Here is a 19,651-nt window from a genome sequence, read left to right as displayed (position 1 = left end):
GAAAGAAACAGAAGACTGTTCCAAGGAAACAAAAGACTGTTCCAAGGAAACAAAAGAAGTGTGAAAGAAATGTTGAACTCTGTTAAGGAGATTGTACGTATCCAATTAAGAGGAAAGAACATAAATAAATTAGATAATATTAATATTTACCTTTGTAATCGTTGGGGTGTTGACCAATAAATAATGTTGTAAGTAGGCAGTCATTTATCCTAATTTTGGGATAATATTTTGTATCATGTATCCCATTGTTGTGATTTTTCTGCAGGAGATTTCTGCATCTTAGATAATAAAATTAAATTTATCCAAAAAAAATATTTTTTATTTGACACATAAATTTAATTTATAATAATAAATAAAAATGCAACATAAATAATAAACAACATATTAAATTGTACTTGAAATTTTAATAAAAATATTAAATATTAAATTAAAATATCACAAATATTTTAAAAATAAAAATATGAACCAGTCATTATTCATTTGTAAATATATGTATTTATTAAAATTTAGATCTTGTATTTTGAATCGGACTAGTCGTGAATAAATATAAAATATAAATGCACAGTAAATACTATGACTTTTATAAATATATTTTATATTTATTCAAGATTAATTCAATTTAAAACATGAGATCTAAATTTTAATAAATAGATATATTTACAAATGAATAATGATTCTTTCACATATTTATTTTTAAAAATTTTATGATATATTAATTTAATATTTAATATTTTTATTAAAATTTCAAATACAATTAATTTAATATATTATTTATTATTTACGCAACAATATTATTTATTATTATAAATTAAATTTATGTGTCAAGTGAAAAAACATGCTATATAAATGAATTCTTATATGCTACAAATTTTTTTAAAAAATAAATTGAGTCAAATTGAGTAACTAAAATGGAATAAAAATTTAAGTTTAGCGATGATTTTGAAAGAAAACAGTTCGGTGATGAAAATAAAATCGTAGAAATAATTGAGTTACAAAATATATAATTTAACTTACTTCTTTTAACGAAGTTAACAATTTATGACAAATTAGATAACGATTTATACTTTAAAAATAAAACATCTCAAAAAATAATTTAAAGAATAGCTTGATACAACAATGATACATATAAATAGGGGCGTTCATAATTTGATTAAAACTGAATTAATCAATCGAACGGAAATTTCGGTCAGTTAGTTTGTCGGTTAATTTTGGATTCATTTGATTAACGGTTAATGGTTTTTTTCAAATTTCGGTTATCGGTTAATTCAGTTTGAAATTAATAAATATTTAATATATTATTTATATTTAATTTAATTTTAGGGTGTTTAAACTTTGATTTTAACATAATTAACCGAATAAGCCGAAAATATTAGATATTTAATATCTAGTATATATTATTTATAAATTTTGGTTAATTCGATTGATAGACCAATTAACTGAATATAGTTCAATTCAACTAAAAACAATTTTGATTAATGAATTTTGAGTAATTTGATTCAGTAGCCGAATTAACCAACTAATCACACCCTATGTATAAACCAAATAGAAAAAACTCGGATGTGTGGACGGCAAAGAACACTACTTCTAACATCCACAGTACTGTAGCGTATCTCATATAAATTATTTTAAAGAAGTTCCAAAATAGAAGTCTTATTTCCAGATTTTTTATGGTATTCATCCAATTTGTAAAAATGATATAGTTTTTCATAGTCCTTCTCGGTCACCCGCGGATCCGTGGCGCAATGGTAGCGCGTCTGACTCCAGATCAGAAGGTTGCGTGTTCGATTCACGTCGGGTTCAAAATCCCGATCCTAAACGGGTCCTTTTTTTTCCCTGAGCACTATTTCTTCTTTTCTGATGCCCGCTTATTGTTTGACGAAATGCCTGTCAAAACTGTTTCTACTTGAAACACTCTTTCATCAGCTTATTTCAGACAGGGTAAAATGGCTGAAGCTACTGATTTTTTTTCATAAGAGACCGCGACGTGACTTCCATGATTGTCGGATACTTGCAGAATGGCTTGAATAATTATGCGTTGGAGCTTTTTAGGCTAATGGTTAGAGAAGGTCCTAAAGCAAATAACTTCTCTCTGGCAGCCATGCCGAGTGTCAGTTCAAATTTGATTTCATTGAATCATGGCAAACAAATTCATACAAATTACCATGTATGCTAGAGCTGGAAGTATTAATTGTGCAAGGAAAGTATTTAATCAGATGCTCTGGTTCAAAGATCTTGTATCTTTGGCATCCATGATAATGGCTCTTACTCAACATGGTCTTGGAGAAGACGGCTTCGGGCATTTTGAGAAGTTGCTGGCAGCTGGAATTAAGCCTGACCATATAACATATGTAGGTGTGCTATCTGCTTGTACGCATGTTGGACTGGTAGACCAGGACTGGAGGTATTATAACATGATGAAAGATTTTCACAAAATTGAACCAACACTGAGCCATTATGCATCGATGGTTGACCTTCTTGGGCGAGCTGGTTTGGTACAAGATTATTGTCCTTTATCTTCTTTACTATACTAAATGCTAATTGGCTATAATATATCACATTGAAGATTCTAAAGGAGAAGTAGCTGCAACTGGTGAGCTCATGCACATCAATGTACCGGTGAAAGAAGCAGAAGATGTGCGAGTGTTATGGATCCTAGTCCGGGATCGAGTACGAGTAACACAAAACACCTTCCATACTCCTATATAATGCAATGTAAGCTTTGATTAATATTAATCGGATTCCGGCTAAGTGCCTGGAAACTAAGAAAACACTTGGCCGTCCACTAGAATGAAAACAAAATATTGTGTTTTTCAGAGCGGAAGCATTTTAAGAGCCAATGAATTAATACTAGGTGAAGTTTTGTTAACTATGAATGTAACATTACATTACATGGGCAACTTTTGACAATTACTCATTGGCCATGTTCATAGTATAGACAGACCACTTCCACAAAATTTACATAGAAATTTCAACTGCAATATGACTCAAATGTAGAACCTATATTTATATATACACACACTTTCAAGATTATATGTAATGTACAACATAGCATACTGGAAATCGTTTTGATCTCAATCTTACCCCATGTAAAATTAACTATTTATATGTTCAACATTTAAGACCTCTAGATAAGCTGCTTCAAAAAAAAAATTGTGGGCTGCATAAATTGATGTTACTTATCTTTATAAAACGCCGTCTCTGTTTTGCCAGAACAGTTCTTGCAGTGATCATCTAACGTTTTCTACAGTAAGCTTAGCCGGTCCATGAGGACGGTTAGCCCAAACTGTACTCAAAGCTTGAAGACGTTGGATGTATTCTCCCAAAGCAAGTAAGCCTCTAGCTGCCTGTCGAGTAGTTAGGATGTAAGACATCTGCTGTAGTGTTTCTTTCCGTAGGTGGTCGGCCTGCATATAGAAAAATATCAGACGTTAGTTGAAAATTTGAAACAACACCTAGATTTCCTGTTTCTCCTATCTAAAACATCAATAAGTAGACTCGAATTAAAAAAAATTCCCTGAACAGGATTATAGTAAACAACATTTATATTACTCGAACTTTTTTTTTTTTTATATTTGACATCTATTAACAAAACATACCCCAAGTCAAGGTGACATGGAATAGGACCATGTTGTGCTTATACTGGATGATTTAAAACCATTGAATTTTTTCTGCTCTTCAAATTCAGAGGATTGTACATTCATACTTCGTACAAATATCTTAATATTGTCGGACCAAGTGTTAGTTACAGATTTACAGGTATAATAACAATGATGATAAGAGCAAATGTGAGGGGAAAAACCCCGAAAATAGTGTTAAGTTCTTGAATTAAACCTATGAGACCGCAGGATGGTTGTATCATTACCTGGTTCACAAAGTTGACGAGAGCTTCTAACTTCTCCATTGCCATAGCCACCTGAGGAAGGTAAGTACCTTGACCCATTTGACCCGATGCTAAAGTTGCAGACACAGTTTCCCGGAGTTTCTCCATGCCTTGCGAAAGGGCGTCTTCGGCTTGCTGACATGATTGTTTCAAGTTACAAACTTCCAAAATTTGGTGGTCTGTCAAGGGGTCTATTTGAGGCACTAGCACCTGTAATCAAAATATAATCACACAAAAAAAGATTCCACATTTAGAAATAGAGCTTGGACTGGAATTCCGATGAAACACACTAGAAACTATGCCCTTCAAGCAACATGGATATAAGATATGATCCTTCGAATACATGAAAAGTTTTAAAAGAACCAAACATACTCATCGGACAAATTCTTGCACCCAGTACTCACATCCGAGTTTGAGTAACATAGGTTAAAGTAGCGTTGATTGTGCTGTAATCATGTGGGTGAAAAGACCAAGCGGAAAGGATTTGCAGTTAGATACTGGGCTATAGGTTCTCTTCCCCTCAAAAGACCGAAAACAGGAATCACCTTAAGAAGTTAACTAAACTAAATAATGCATCACCTTAAGAAGTTCAGAAGGCCGAAACCCTCCAATCCATGAGAAAAATCGCTCTGCTGATGTTTTCCACGTACCAGACATCACATAGAAAACATCAGCCTTCGCAACGCTTGATTTCATACGGAACAGTTCCAAATAGTGGCTCATGCCACTTTCCACAAGAATGTGAAGCTCTATATCACTTATCTGAGCATTCAAAGCACTCCTGAGGTCACATATTTGTTTATTTTGTTCTTCCATCCAACGTTCGTATTCCATCTCGAATGCAGTAATCCCTGCAGAATTCTCAGATGGGCTAATCATTGAATAACATTAAAGATCGAAATCAACTTGGAACCAGAAGAAAATGGTGCCAAAGGGAATTATTGCAGAAAGACTGCATTTAACACATCAGATGCAATGGAACTTCATATAATACCAAAACATTTTCAAGGTGGTCCGACAATTACAGACCAGCTGTCAATATTGAAGATTAAAATAGAACTAGAAATATCTAATAAGGCACGGCCTGCAAGATCAAGTTACAAGCATTAATGCATTCTGAAATGTCAAATGACAAAACAACTGAAATATCATATAAAACTTCAACAAGAAAAATAAATATCTAAAACATAAGATCAAAAGTAGTAGTGATAACTGAAAGCATTTTAACAAACAAACCTGAGTTTAATGCACCAGAAATTCCAAGATGACCAACTTCTATTGCACCACCAGCATAAAGACACTGCTGTAAAAGTTTTATTTATCAAGTAGCTTTAAAGAGTTAAAAAATGACAAAAAATCAAATAGAAACTGAAAACAGATATGATATTAATCTTCTTCAAACCTGTTGCCTTGCTCTTTCAAGCTCTTGCTCCAACTGAATCAACTTTAAGCGACTATTTTCTAATTGTTGAACATATGCCTGAAAGATGATGCTAAATCAAGTCCTTAAAAAAGATTGAATGTTGCCTTCTGGTCACCTGTTACAGAGCAAATCCATATCCATCTTACCTTTTTCCGCAAACGACTTTTACGAGCAGCCTCACGGTTTTGTGCAAGACGTCTTTGTATCTATAGATATTAAAGGTAAAATGCACAAAGCAGATTAGCTCTATTTAAGTTAAAATGATCAAACTGCTTTGAGGTACACATATTTTTCCATTTAAATTAGATTTGTTAAGACAATCTGCATGCCTGGGTCATCATTGGCATGACTAGAAGGCACCTTAATATGATCCAATATCATACAGTATGATCCAGACAATATTTATGTCCATTAATATGAGAAAATAAATAAATGATCACCATCACATACAATTCAAAGGTACCTTATCGAAAGGTTTACTTGCTTCTTGGTCATACTTGCTAGAAGGAGCCAGCAATTCATGTGAAGTAGTCTCGGACTGAAAAATTCGAATAAAATGTTACTTGTCTCCAAAATAGGATATATGTGATTTGATACTCAGCAAAGAATAATATTTTCAAATATGTACCTCGTTTTCTAGCTTATTAGCCACATCGAAAATCACTGATGGAGATATATTTGGACTGCCAATACTCTTGAAATTTTCTCCCCACAAGCCAATCTGGTGGATAGGTTCATAGGTACCCATGGTTCTTGAAGGAACAAACAGGGTGGACGGGAAATCCATACTTCTTGAACTGATAATAGAGGCGGCTTTTGTACAAGTTAAATTGAAATTGTAGGCATTTGAGAGCTTAAAGTCTGGAAGGAGACAGTACATCGAAATGTATAAGCTTGAGGAGAAGAACAACATGAACAAGCAACAAAGAACATAATTATAAAAGTTAATCAGATACGAGATTTTCAATTGAGAACCGCCCATCAATAAATCAAGACGTTTAACTAAAGAAGAAAATTAATGCAAGAGTTTCTGATATGCAGCATCTCTGTGGTTAGCTTTTACACGAAACATTAGATATACTGCTAAAATTAATGCATATTGACAGCTTTGACTAAAATACAGAACCTATCCATGTATAAAAGTTGGAAGAGAAATGGTAAATTTGCAAGATTTATGGATAGAATGAAACCATCGAAGAGAGCATAACCAGTCTCGGTTACCACTTCAACGACACCACCGAAGTTTAGTTAAAGAATTCAACAAACATCTTATAGAGGAAAAAAAACAGTAAATTCCTTACTCCTATCATGGCACTCAAACAAGCATGGCATTAATGCAAGAGTACACAAAAATGTATTTCTTAACTGTAAGAACAAAGGAGAAAAAAGTAAACGCTACCGACAAATAGAAAGAAAAGAATCGCCCTAATCTAAACTTTGATTTTCAGTTTCAACTTCAATTCAAAAGAATCATTTACAAGCCCCTATACAAGTATAACAGCCTGAACAATCACGACCCTGGTTCTTCTGCATGCTCCTGCAATCTTTTCTTCTCTACATCTTACCGCTTTCCGTTAATTTTGCTATCATGAAGTTAAAGTTCCCTCTATTCCCGACATTATAGAAGCTTAGCAGTTAACGAAGATAAGTCTATGCTGCATAGTAGCACCGGCAACAGTGGTGAATGCACTGCACGGCGGTCGTAGATTATAGTAAATAGTTAGTAAAGCATCAAGCAATAACCATCACATCTTTTTATGCTTCCCTATCCCATTTACGATCCCACTAAGAAGCAATCAATTATGCAGAATCAACTTGAATTTAGTGCTCTCTCCTCTACACAGATTATTTGAGTGCAAGTGTAAGAAAAGATTGAAAACCAATTATGATTCTCCTCTATCTACCTCATGTCTTAATATGTAAACTGTTGTCATTATTGGAGCTCACTGTTAACTTGTTTATAGTGTTCATGGTGGACCTATTCTTAGTCCTAAAATTCTCCATTACCATCAAAACTAGCAAATATTTTCTTCTACTGGAACTTTCCTAGTATGCACAAAACAAAACTTGCAGAAAGAAAACGGATTCTTCTGCTTCAGAATTAGATAGGATGGCACTGAAAACAATTCCAAATCTAATGAAATCGCCTCAGGTTCAATAAAACAGAGAAGTATAATTCAAAGAACACCCTAAATAAATAAATTATTCATACGAATACGAATATGATAAAGATGATTATTAGAACATATGTTTGAGACATTCAATAACTCCAGAAAGTCAAAATATGAAAGAGAAAATCATTAACTCTAACAGCCAATATTTCATTCAATATAGATAGAAGATATCAAAAGATGCCCGGCCAACAATTAAATGCTAAACCCAGAAATGATCAAATTAGCCCAAAAAATGCTCCCCAACAACTTGTTTCACTGAAAAATTCTATTTTCTTAACCCAAATTAAAATTAAAAAATCAATACTTTTCATAGTTTCCATCTTATAGAAAAACAAATAGCATAGCAAAACTCAAATTAAAACGATAATTTGTCAACTTGGGAAGGATAAAAAAAACTTTGTTTAACCAATTTAACCAGGTTTAAAATATCATGTTTTACTGATGGTTTTCTTCTCAGCTTTCCCGGAAACCAAACACCCACCAAAATCTTTCAAAAAAGAGAGAAAAAACGGGGGGGGGGAACCCAACCTTTTTCGTTTAAAGGGTCGTTAGAACAAGTTTCCCGCTAAAAGTATAGGACCAAAACAGCACAAAAAAAAAAAAAAGTTTTAACAAGCAATGGCTTCTTCTATCCGAAATCGCACTCAGTCCCTCCTATCATCAGTCCCAGTGAGAACACCACACCTTAATACGCCCCATTAACTGTTCAGCAATCTTTTCCTTTTCTATAGTATTTGTTTTTAAAATGTTTTTGCAACAAATACTTTGTATTTTTTCGTATAATTTTCCCTTTTTTTTAACTATCACCTTTGTATTTTTGTCTAGTGTTATCGTGATCTACACTCTACACTGACTCAACAGCATTACCATTAAACAAATTTATTTATCAACAATTATTTATTTTATACAGAAAAATGCTATCTTTCCACTATAGCTAATGTGCGGACCAGGTGGCTTCTTATCCTACGCTTCATTTCCTCTTAACCTTCCCACATACCCCCTGCTGATCTTGATAGCTCACGTCATTTTCCGACGGAATTCCTTCTTTTTCCTCTCTTTTTGTCTTAAATGGGTTGTTGATATACTTGACAAAGAGGAGAGTGAGGTTAAGCGCACCTTAAGAGCGTGGGCGAGGAAGGAGACAAAAGTGGATAATGTGTTCCGCTGGAGAATGAGTTGGCGCGTGAGTTCAACCAGCTATCATGGCGCGTGAGTTCAACCAGCTATCATGGCGCGTGAATTCAACCAGCTACCAAGTTGGTTTGGATATGATGCTTTTGTTAGTGGCATGGTAACGGCTATTCCATGGAGAAATTCGGGGGTAGGTTACCAAAAACAATATTGGAGTTTATCAGAGTAATAGTTTGGGAGAGTTATTCGGTAGGTAAAATATCTTTAATATAAGTTAAGAAAAAATATGATCGAAAATATTATAAATAAATATAATATTTTTAGTTGAGTGTAATTTAAAATATTGTTTTTTAAATATTTTTCAGATGTAAATCTTTTTCATAACATTTTAAGTTGTAATTAAAAATGTTATCTTTTTTATAATATTTTCGGTTGAACCGAAAATATTAAAAAATTAATATTTTAGTTTGCATTCAACAAAAAATGTTATGTTTGTTTATAACATTTTTTGTCGCGTTCTTTTCTTTAATCTTATATTAAGATGTTGTACAATAAAATCTCACATAGTTTAGGGTTTATTTGAAATTGAAATACTGAAATTATGTAAGGGGATAAAATTAAACTTTTAAAAGTTATCATTTTATTTTTCCTATAAAAAAAAGGAATTTGAATATTGTTCAAAGAATTAAAAATATATGTTCACAAAGAAATCAAACTCAAATAGCCTTTTTTAATACAAATCAAATTACATTAACGATTAAATGAATAATTGTTATTTGAAAGTGTCACAGGTTTGACCACCAATAATTCTAATGTGATGATTGAGCGTTTATTATCAAATGATTACAAATATTTAGAATATATATTACTTTATAATTAATTCGGCTTAATAAAAAAATGTTAACTTTTTAAAAAAAATTGAAAATTTTGAATTGTTTATAATTCTCACTTAATTAAATTATTATATTTTGAAATTTTATCAATCAATTCATATGATCATAGTTAATAATTAAATCTAACAATGTTTTAGATCAATTGGTACCACAAATCACATCATGATGTTATTAAATGACAATTTTAAAAATATATCAACTTTTTTATATTTTTTAGATTTTTTTAAAGGTAAAAGGGTACATGAGGTCTCTATGATTTTTTAAAATAACCAATATGGTCCTATTTATTTTTTTTGCACTTAATCTGACCCTCAAATTTGGAAAAATAATCTAGTCTGGTCATTTGATCAACGGTTTCCATCGTTGATCATTATGATGTTGACATAGTATTTTACGGTGCTAACATGACGGTTCACAGTGACTGATGACGTAATTGATGACATGACATATGCGTTAATTTTTTTTTATTTCGAGTATCAAATTGATTTTTTTAAGGTTAAGGACTTATTTACTTTGTACAAACGTATTTTCTATTTCTTGAAAAAAATTAAAAAAATATTGGGGGTGAAAAAAATCCTTAAAGATGTGGATTCCATATTCACATTGACTTTATAGAGTTTTATCAAATGGAAATTGGCAAGGTAAAGTGGATATTCCTTCGTAAAAAATGTTTTTCTTAATTAAATAACTATTTTTATTTTTTTTCTATAGTTTGATGATAATTTATAAATAAATTTTAGTTTCACAATTTTTAAATTTTATTTTCATAAGACTTTGTAATATTTATTTAATTCATTTTTATGAAATTAATGAAATAGAATTAGAAAGATATTTGGAGTTTAAAGATTTTTGTAGGATGAATAGGTTTAGATTTATATAAATAAAAGTAAACTCAAATTCAAGGTGAAAAATAATAACATATATTTTTATATTTTAAATTTATTTTTTTAAATCAAAGAACCCATTGAAATTTGTAGAAAATTTAATTTAGCCCTCAAACTTGAAAAAATAATAATTTAACACATATGTCACATCATCAATTATCATATACCGTCACATCAATATCGTAGATTATCACGTCGACATCATAACAGTCAATGACGAAAATCGTTTGTCAAATGGCCGTATTGTGTTTTTTTTTATGTTTTAGGGTTACATCGAGTGTAAAAAAAATTGAGGGTCCATTAAATTTTTAGAAAAGTACAAGGGCTTGAGGTACCCTTTTACCTTTTTAAAATTACTTTAAAACTTCAACAATATTTTCCAAGAAATTTTCTTTTAAAATCAATAAATTTCATATAGCAAAACCACAATGTGTCATTTGATAGTAATATCTCAAAAATATTAATAATTGAAGATATGAAATGATCAAAAGACCTAAATGATTCAGTTTTTTATTTACAAATTTAATTAATTTAATTTTTGGGTTGAGTATTTATTTGAGTATAACAAAATTAATTAATATTTTTTAAAGTTTGAGGGCTTTATGCCTTAATTTAATTAATTAACACATTTATTTTGAAGATTTAAAATATGTGTTTTTAAGGTGAAAAGATACATTGTCCTGTGTAATTATGAGAGTTTAGATTTTATTCCTAGCATCTCTTCCCCTATCCAATTATTGATAAATAATACTGAATGGACAATAATCAATTAATTAATTTAATATATTATTATATTGAAAATAATATATATTAAAATTTAAAACATTCTTGAAATATTTGTATGTAAAGTAGGATGCATTCTGTTTATATTACGATAATTTAGATATGTAAAATATAATATATACAATAGGGTAAAATACAAAATTGGTCACTAATGTTTGAGGTAGTTTTGTTTTCCCCACTGTTGTTTCAAAAGTTACAAATCGGTCACTAACAGTATCGATTCATTACAAACTGGTCACCCAACATTAACAGCCGTGACCAATGCATACATGGACTTGGTTGACTAAGTTGACCGCCACGTTTTAGAGTAAACCCAGATAGAGTCGACGCAAATAAGGCCAAAAAGAAAGCTCCGGTAGTTACCACTCCGACGACCGCCCCTGAACCATGTTTGCAGAGCTGGTTATGGGAAGAAGGCAAGTTATTGGTATGTACATCTCGAGCCTGATATATACATCTCCATCCAAAGAGTTGCTCCTCCATGCAACCTGTCTCTGATCATTCAGTTCCTGACTACCATTCTCGAAGAACACCCGAAGCACTACAGTTTTGCCTTCACCGTTGCATCTAATAGACTCCCAACCATATGCAATATCACATGAAAAACTTTCTTATCATCACCATAAAACAAGATCGGGTAACGATTTGTCAATCTCAATTGAAAAACTGAAACCCCTATAAACAGACAAGCACTTGGCGAGACAAGCAGCTTATTTCGTCATGGAATGTAATCGAAGAGATCTCTTCACCCCATTTATCACTGAAGAACCTGAATGAATCCCAAAGTACCAAACTTGATATCAACCTAACAGTGCAAGTGGCAGTTGATACCTATGAAACGTAAACAGAAAACAAGCAATTAAGCAAGATGGTTGTATAAACTATCTTATTTCTTTACTTTTTCTTTTTTTTCTTTTCCCCCATAACATTCTCAGGAAACAAACGAGAAAACCCAATTTACCTATCCTTCGAAAGAGCCAAAACAACCCTCACAATTAACAACAAGAAATAAATGCATATGAAATAAGTGGGATTTCAGCTTACACAGAACAAGCGAAGAAGAGAATAAAAAAATAAGGCATAATTTTGAGCATAACGCTTAACATTCTCTTGAACCCTGAGCCTCGCTTGGGAAATTGAAGCTGGAAACGAATAGGACCCAAAATCTGCGAAGAACACTTCAGTCCACGAAGGAGTTTCGCCAGAGAAATTATTGGTGGTGATCTTGGCGAATGGGTTAAACGTTAACAGGGAAAGAAAATCCAAAAATAAGAGAGAAAAGAGACCAAATATCCGAAAAGGAAGCTGATTACTGGGATGGTTATTGTAGAGTCGCTGATTTTGGGAGTAGAGGTGGAGGCAGCAATGGAGACGGCGGTTTGAATGTTGTCGATGACATCTAGGTAGTCGGAGTCACGGAGCCATAATTCGAAGGAAGGGTAACATCCTAAAGATCGGGTTAGTGACTAAAATGAGATTTTTTGAAATTTGGTGATAAAATTAGAAAAAATTAAAAAGTTTAGGGATTTAAAGTGTAATATTCTGATAATGGAACAAATGGTAATTATGGAAGAATTGAAAGGGTATTTTGGTAAGTTTAGCTTAAAGGATATTTTACCTCCTTATTTGAGGAGATAACATGTGGGTATGTGAGTTATCTGGAAACTCTTTTCTCATTCTTCTTTCTTCTTCACGTTGGTTTCAGCTCCCAAAGGTAAGTTAAATTTAGTTGGTAAATTCTTGGATTTTTAAGTTATGTTTTAATTTTTGGTGTTATATAAGCTTAAGGGAGGCTTATATAAGCTTAAAACATTAAGAAGAGAAATTTAAGAAGAGAGATTTAATAAGGGAATTGTATTAGGGTTTAGAAATAAATTTTTGATATAAAGAGATTTTTGAAGTTCTAATTATGAATTTGACTTATTATATAAATGATTAAGAAGTTTTAAGCATTAGAATTGAATTTAGAACATATGAAAAATTTGTGTAAATTCTTAAATTCAAGAGTTTTAGTGAGTTATTGAAGATAATTGAGTGTTTAAAGAGGGTTTATATGTGTAAGGATGAGTTTAAGGGCATAAGGAGAGTTATTAAGGAGAATTTGGGGGTAAAGTGTTAAATTTTCAGGATTAGAAACGGAAATCTGGGCAAGGGGTATCGGTACCTGTTGAGTGGGTACCGATACTACAAGGTCATTTTCAAGGATATGATGCAAGGGGTATCGGTACCTGTATGAACAGTATCGATACCCTATAGTAGAGGTATCGATACCTATGTGGAGGGTACCCTGAGGGTGGTACCGATACCACTTAAGTTGAAAAGTTAAAATAGAAGTTTCAATTAGTTTATATTGATATGAATCAAATTAAGTAGTTCGAATATCTTCATTCATTAAACCGCGTATTTGTGTAGATATCGATCGAAAACAAAGTGCGGATAGGATGTCAGAGTAAGATTCACGAGAAAGAATAAGAGTTTGATATTGGAAAGAAACAATGTGAGTACATGATATAAAGTGTAGATATGTTAAGGAATTATGACTTGCGAGAAGTCTAATTCTGATATTAGATTACGTGAGTACCCAGATGTAAGCATGTAGAGATATGGTGTCTAGAGATATATGAGTTCATGCATATGTCTAGATGTAAGTGCATCTCTATGTTTGTGATATATATATATATATGTGTGTGTGTGTGTGAATACATGTATGTGTGTTAATTATGTGCATATGTGTAATATAATATAAGCTATATGAATACAGGGAAATGTGAACATGTGACATAAGTTATGAGCGAAAGAGATAAATGATATGAGATAGGACATATGTGGTTACATGATATAAAAAAGAGTATAAGTATATGTGATAAGATATATGAAAGTGAATTATATGCAATTGTACCATGTGTAAGTGAAACATATAATTATATGAATATGTGAAATGACGTAATTAAAATGGCCATGTTATGTGTTATGAGAGCTAGTGGTATAGTTGCCATGCCAAGAGTCGAGGGTTCTACGTGGTCATTCGGGACATATATGTAATTATGTGGAACATATATGTGGTACTTCATTACACTTATTTGATCCATTGTATTATGTATATGGTTCTTAAGGAGTGGTCATTCGGGATAAATTTTCAGTACCCCCAGTGGGAATTATATGAGCTGTAACACCCCCAACCCGTATCCGACCCAGATCCGAGTCCGAGGTGTCACATTGACTTTTCAAAACATTTACTTGTATAAAATAGTGAGTAATTTAAAATTTTTATAACATATAACTTATTCAAAACATTTACATAACTATTTAGAGCTTATACAATATATTATTTTGAATACATGCCAACTAGAACATTATATATTAAAATACATATTATTCATCTTTCTTCTGATCTGACATTCGGTAAGGAGAACTGACCTGTCTTGCTCCACATTGCTCTTTTCTTTTCTCACTTCTGTAACCTACGTGTGAAACAATCTCACGCTAAGTCTATGACTTAGTGAGACATTACATTTATAAAAGAACTCTAATTATTTAAACATGCAGGAACACATCATCTCATGATGTCATACCAAAACAATTTAACATTACATACAATGTACTATACACATAGACATATCTCACACTATTTCCATTACTAACCTTATTCCATTATCCATATTCTTATCATTTATGTCTCATAATCATATGCTCATATATTCATTATTTTAAGTCACATATGATTCAATTAATCAAGCAATATAAACATCATCTCATATATCATATAATACAATTCATATCACAAAAGCATATACTTTACATGTAATATATATATTTATTGGTATCTCTTTGTTGGCCCATGTACATCTGTGAGAACTGTAGATATGCGAGTTTATTGAGGTTGTGCACTATGCTGTCACCACAGATCGTATAGGGTCCCACTAGGGGCTATGAAATTTATCCCAAAGGACCACTATGAAATACCCCGAAGGATCACTGTATATCCCGAAGGACCGCGTAGACCATTGACTCTTGGCATGTCAACTATACCTATAGCTCTCGTATCATATAACATGGGCATTTTCACTTATATCATTCCTCATATACACTTTCATATCACATGTCATATAAGCTTATAGCTTCTTTCACATATACATGTAGTCACATAGCATCTTTTCATATTCTTATAGGATCACATAGCTCATATCTTATAATTTGTTTTCTCATGTTCACATATATCATGTCATATGGCTCATATCTTTCTCATGCAATCACATAGTTTAGTTTCACATATGTTCATATATATACATCACATAGCACATACTTCTTATATCATTACATACAAAAGCATGTTAATACATATAATCATGCAACATATACAATAACATTTCACCACATCGACTCATGCACACATATGAACCATATTAAAAACATACTTCTATCTAGGAATTCATGCATTTTACTATTAGAAATAGACTTGTCGCAAGTCTTATTTCCCATTAAACATCATATACTAAATAATGTGCACTCACCTTGGCCTCACTACGTTCCAATCCACTTTTATGATTTCCTCTCTTTCGATCGAATCTTAACTTGATAATCGTTCTGGAACTTGTTCGTGCTTGATATCTATATAATCAAACATTGATACATATCAGTATCCAATTGATGTATTATAATCTATCATTTCTTAGACCAAAAGAAAGGTATAATTCTATTTTCCCCTTGAAGTGCATCGATACATTCTACAGTGTATCGATGCATTCTTTAACATGTGCATCGATGCACTACCCATGCATCGATACACAAATCACCTTCGATGTTTTCATTTTAAGGGGTGTATCAATGCACTCCTTATGCATTGATGCACTAATTGCATTTGATGTTCATTTATTTGAGAGTACATCGATACACATTGAAGATGCATCGATGCACACAACCCAGAAATTACATTTTGAGCCCAGAAATTCTTACTTTGTCCTTAAATTCTACTTATTAACCTCTCCTTATACCTTAAAACTTATCTATACATATGTAAACCTTCTTATAACACTATAACACTTCACCATCTCTCATATTTCACCATAATTCTTGAATCAAAAAATTTCATCAAATTTTTCATGTTTTCTTAATTTAATTCTATCACCTCTAACTTTTTAATTAACCCTTTGACAAGTCAAATTTAACCTCCAATTCTAATTATGAACTTTATTCCAAGATTTCAATTTGAAACCTCTTATTTTCAATCTCTCATAACTTGATAATCTTTGAGTTTTAATCCATCTTAAGCTTTCCTTAATCTTTTCCATCACTCTAAGAATCAAAATCAACTTTAAAACAAAAGAATTAATCAACTTGGAACCAACTTACCTTTTCCATGGAGCTTACGAGAAAAGAAGAAGAAAAAGAAGGTTGAACCGAAGTCTCCAGACTTTTCTATTTTCTTTCCTCCATTTCCACGTGTTATCTCCTATATAAAGGAGAAATAAAAAATCTTTCTTATGAAATTACTATTATACCCTTCAAAATTTCCACAATTACCATTTAATATAACACTGAAATTTTTCTATTTAAGTCCTTAAACTTTTAACTTGTTTCAAAATTGAGCACAAAGTTTCCAAAAATTTCATTTTAGTCACTAACCCCAATTTTAGGATATTACAAATCTCCCATCCTTTAAAGAAAATTCATCCTCGAATTTTCACTTTATAACCACATGAATCAATCCTTATATTTTATTACTCAATACATATCTCTGATTACCAATCTTTATCACCTTTCATAACTTTTTATAATCAACTTCACTTATACAGAACCTCATTCTTTACCATTTCTTGTACTTTCCTTCAAATCTTACAACTCTATCACCTTTACTACATTACATTTCCATAATCAAAATACATAATCTTATCTCAATCTACATCATACTTAGTTAGCTTACCCTGGCCTCATCTTCTAATCATTTAATTTCAATACACTTACTATCATATAACTCTATTAGTCAGCACTAGTTCTTTCAATCTAAAGCACAAACCTTCATCGAATCATTCATATACATCTTTCTAGTCGTAATTATCTCCACTATAGTTTACTTAACTTATCAAATTCATATTCATTCTCTTACACCATGTGATTTCCGTTGTTCAAACTTAACATTCTGACTTCATTTGTCTTATAAACTGATCATTGATGTATCAATTCTTAAACTCTTCTTATCAATCATTAACTTTACTCAAACATATGAATCCTCACTTCTTTCAGTATATCACATTGCTATAATACAAATATACAACTGTATTCAGATTCACTTCATATTTAATTATCACAACCTGACAATCTCTTAATATCTTATAACTCCAATACATTTTTCATCACATAATCTGGTTAGCCAACGCTAATTCTTTCCATCTTAACTGCAAATCCTTATCATATCCACACTCTTGCTTATACACAATACTATTCCTTTGTTTCAACTCATAAACTCTGGCTTTCTATATCTTATACGCTTGTCATTGATGTACTTATTCTTGAACTCTTCTACAAATTCTAACCACATATTTAGATCTTTTAACTTTCTTATGGTGACACTTGTTCACCATATTCTATCTTATCCACAAAATAACAAAATTACTCCATATCACTTTTCCAATTCAAAACAATGAATACATTTTATCATTATTCTGATATAATTTCAACTTTCTGAAATCAACATTTAATCTTACGATGCACTTTCTGATGTATCCGCTCTTCATCCTACCTGGCCAGGGCAGGTGAATTGCTATCACAATCATGTTTACCTCTCACTTCATTTCGAAATCAATATAATCCTACTTCTATTATAACTTAACAGCCTAATTCTATTAGCAAGACAACATACTCCTTACACTATCAGATCAGAAAATTTTCACTCTATGTTGGCATGTACACATTTTTAAAACTCCTTTACCTTCGGTTTAAGCCTAGAATCGACTAAACCTTAGCTCTGATGCCATTAAATCTAACACCCCAACCCGTATCCGACCCGGATCCGAGTCCGAGGTGTCACGTTGACTTTTCAAAACATTTACTTGTATAAAATAATGAGTAATTTAAAATTTTTATAACATATAACTTATTCAAAACATTTACAGAACTATTCAGAGCTTATACAATATATTATTTTGAATATATGACAACTAGATCTTTATATATTAAAATACATATTATTCATCTTTCTTCTGATCTAACATTCGGTAAGGAGAATTTACTCGTCTAGCTCCACATTGCTCTTTACTCTTCTTACTTATGTAACCTACGTGTGAAATAATCACACGCTAAGTCTATGACTTAGTGAGGCATTACATTTATAAAATAACTCTAATTATTTAAACATGCAGGAACACATCATCTCATGATGTCATACCAAAACAATTTAACATTACATACAATGTAATATACACATATACATATCTCACACTATTTTCGTTACTAACCTTATTCCACTATCCATATTCTTATCATTTATGTCTCATAATCATATACTCATATATTCATTCTTTTAAGCCACATATGATTCAATTAATCAAACAATATGCACATCATCTCATATATCATATAATACAATTCATATCACAAAAGCATATACTTTACATGTAATATATATATTTATTGTTGTCTCTTTGTTGGCCCATGTACATATGTGAGAACTGTAGATATGTGAGTCTATTGAGGTTGTACACTATGCTGTCACCACAGCTCGTATGGGGTCCCACTAGGGGCTATGAAATTTATCCGGAAGGACCACTATGAAATATCCCGAAGGATCACTGTATGTCCTGAAGGACCGCGTAGACCCTCGACTCTTGGCATGCCAACTATACCTATAGCTCTCGTATCATATAACATGGGTATTTTCACTTATATCATTCCACATATACACTTTCATATCATACGTCATATAAGATCATAGCTTCTTTCACATATACATGTAGTCACATAGCTTCTTTTCATATTCTCATGGGATCACATAGCTCATATCTTATAATTTGTTTTCTCATGTTCACATATATCATGTCATATGGCTCATATCTTTCTCATGCACTCACATAGTTCAGTTTCACATATGTTCATATATATACATCACATATCATATACTTCTTATATCATTACATACAAAAGTATGTTAACACATATAATCATGCAACATATACAATAACATGTCACTACATCGACTCATGCACACATATGAACCATATCAAAAACATACTTCTATTTAGGAATTCATGCATTTTACTATTGAAAATAGACTTGTCGCAAGTCTTATTTCCCATTAAACATCATATACTAAATAATGTGCACTCACATTGGCCTCACTATGTTCCAATCCACTTTTATGATTTCATCTCTTTCAATCGAATCTTAACTTGATAATCGCTCCGGAACTTGTTCGTTCTCGATATCTATATAATCATACATTGATACATATCATTATCCAATTGATGTATTCTAATTTATCATTTCTTAGA

At 31.7% G+C, this 19,651-nt stretch overlaps 1 protein-coding gene, 1 non-coding gene and 1 pseudogene across 7 annotated transcripts; 1 reads left to right on the top strand and 2 right to left on the bottom strand.

Moving 5' to 3' along the window:
- Nucleotides 1-1,728: 1,728 nt before the first annotated feature.
- TRNAW-CCA lies at nucleotides 1,729-1,800 on the top strand. Its single transcript has one exon. It is a non-coding gene; the product is annotated as a tRNA-Trp (tRNA).
- A 1,180-nt stretch (nucleotides 1,801-2,980) lies between these two features.
- Nucleotides 2,981-8,165, bottom strand: LOC120138046 (transcription factor TGA4-like). Of its 6 annotated transcripts, none has more exons than XM_039153655.1 (10): nucleotides 8,006-8,165; nucleotides 5,932-6,164; nucleotides 5,767-5,841; nucleotides 5,450-5,509; nucleotides 5,283-5,360; nucleotides 5,117-5,183; nucleotides 4,460-4,731; nucleotides 4,285-4,326; nucleotides 3,863-4,090; nucleotides 2,981-3,404 (listed from the first exon to the last, which is right to left on the bottom strand). In XM_039153655.1, exons 2-10 carry the CDS (start codon nucleotides 6,088-6,090, stop codon nucleotides 3,228-3,230), a joined length of 1,158 nt encoding a protein of 385 aa, XP_039009586.1. In that variant the 5' UTR covers nucleotides 6,091-6,164; nucleotides 8,006-8,165; the 3' UTR covers nucleotides 2,981-3,227. The 6 variants fall into 6 exon arrangements, with proteins under 6 accessions (XP_039009586.1, XP_039009585.1, XP_039009581.1 ...); XM_039153654.1 differs by lacking the exon at nucleotides 8,006-8,165 and adding an exon at nucleotides 6,670-7,512; XM_039153650.1 differs by lacking the exon at nucleotides 8,006-8,165 and having other exon boundaries at nucleotides 5,932-6,275.
- Nucleotides 8,166-11,527: 3,362 nt separating this feature from the next.
- On the bottom strand, nucleotides 11,528-17,938 carry LOC120138230 (annotated as a pseudogene).
- Nucleotides 17,939-19,651: the final 1,713 nt, after the last annotated feature.

The sequence above is a fragment of the Hibiscus syriacus genome, unplaced genomic scaffold, assembly GCF_006381635.1.
Source record: "Hibiscus syriacus cultivar Baekdansim isolate YM2019G1 unplaced genomic scaffold, ASM638163v2 tig00110678_pilon, whole genome shotgun sequence".
Lineage (NCBI taxonomy): Eukaryota > Viridiplantae > Streptophyta > Magnoliopsida > Malvales > Malvaceae > Hibiscus > Hibiscus syriacus.
The sequence above is the reverse complement of the archived record's forward strand: the minus strand, read 5'-3'. Positions and strand labels throughout refer to the sequence as shown.

Excerpts from the sequence above, each read along its gene's own strand:
- LOC120138046 (XM_039153650.1), bottom strand. The coding sequence starts at position 6,216 with ATGTTGTTCTTCTCCTCAAGCTTATACATTTCGATGTACTGTCTCCTT. Across the intron at positions 5,510-5,766 it reads CAAGTAAACCTTTCGATAAG|ATACAAAGACGTCTTGCACA; the intron begins GTACCTTTGAAT and ends TAATATCTATAG. Across the intron at positions 5,361-5,449 it reads AAAGTCGTTTGCGGAAAAAG|GCATATGTTCAACAATTAGA; the intron begins GTAAGATGGATA and ends ATCATCTTTCAG.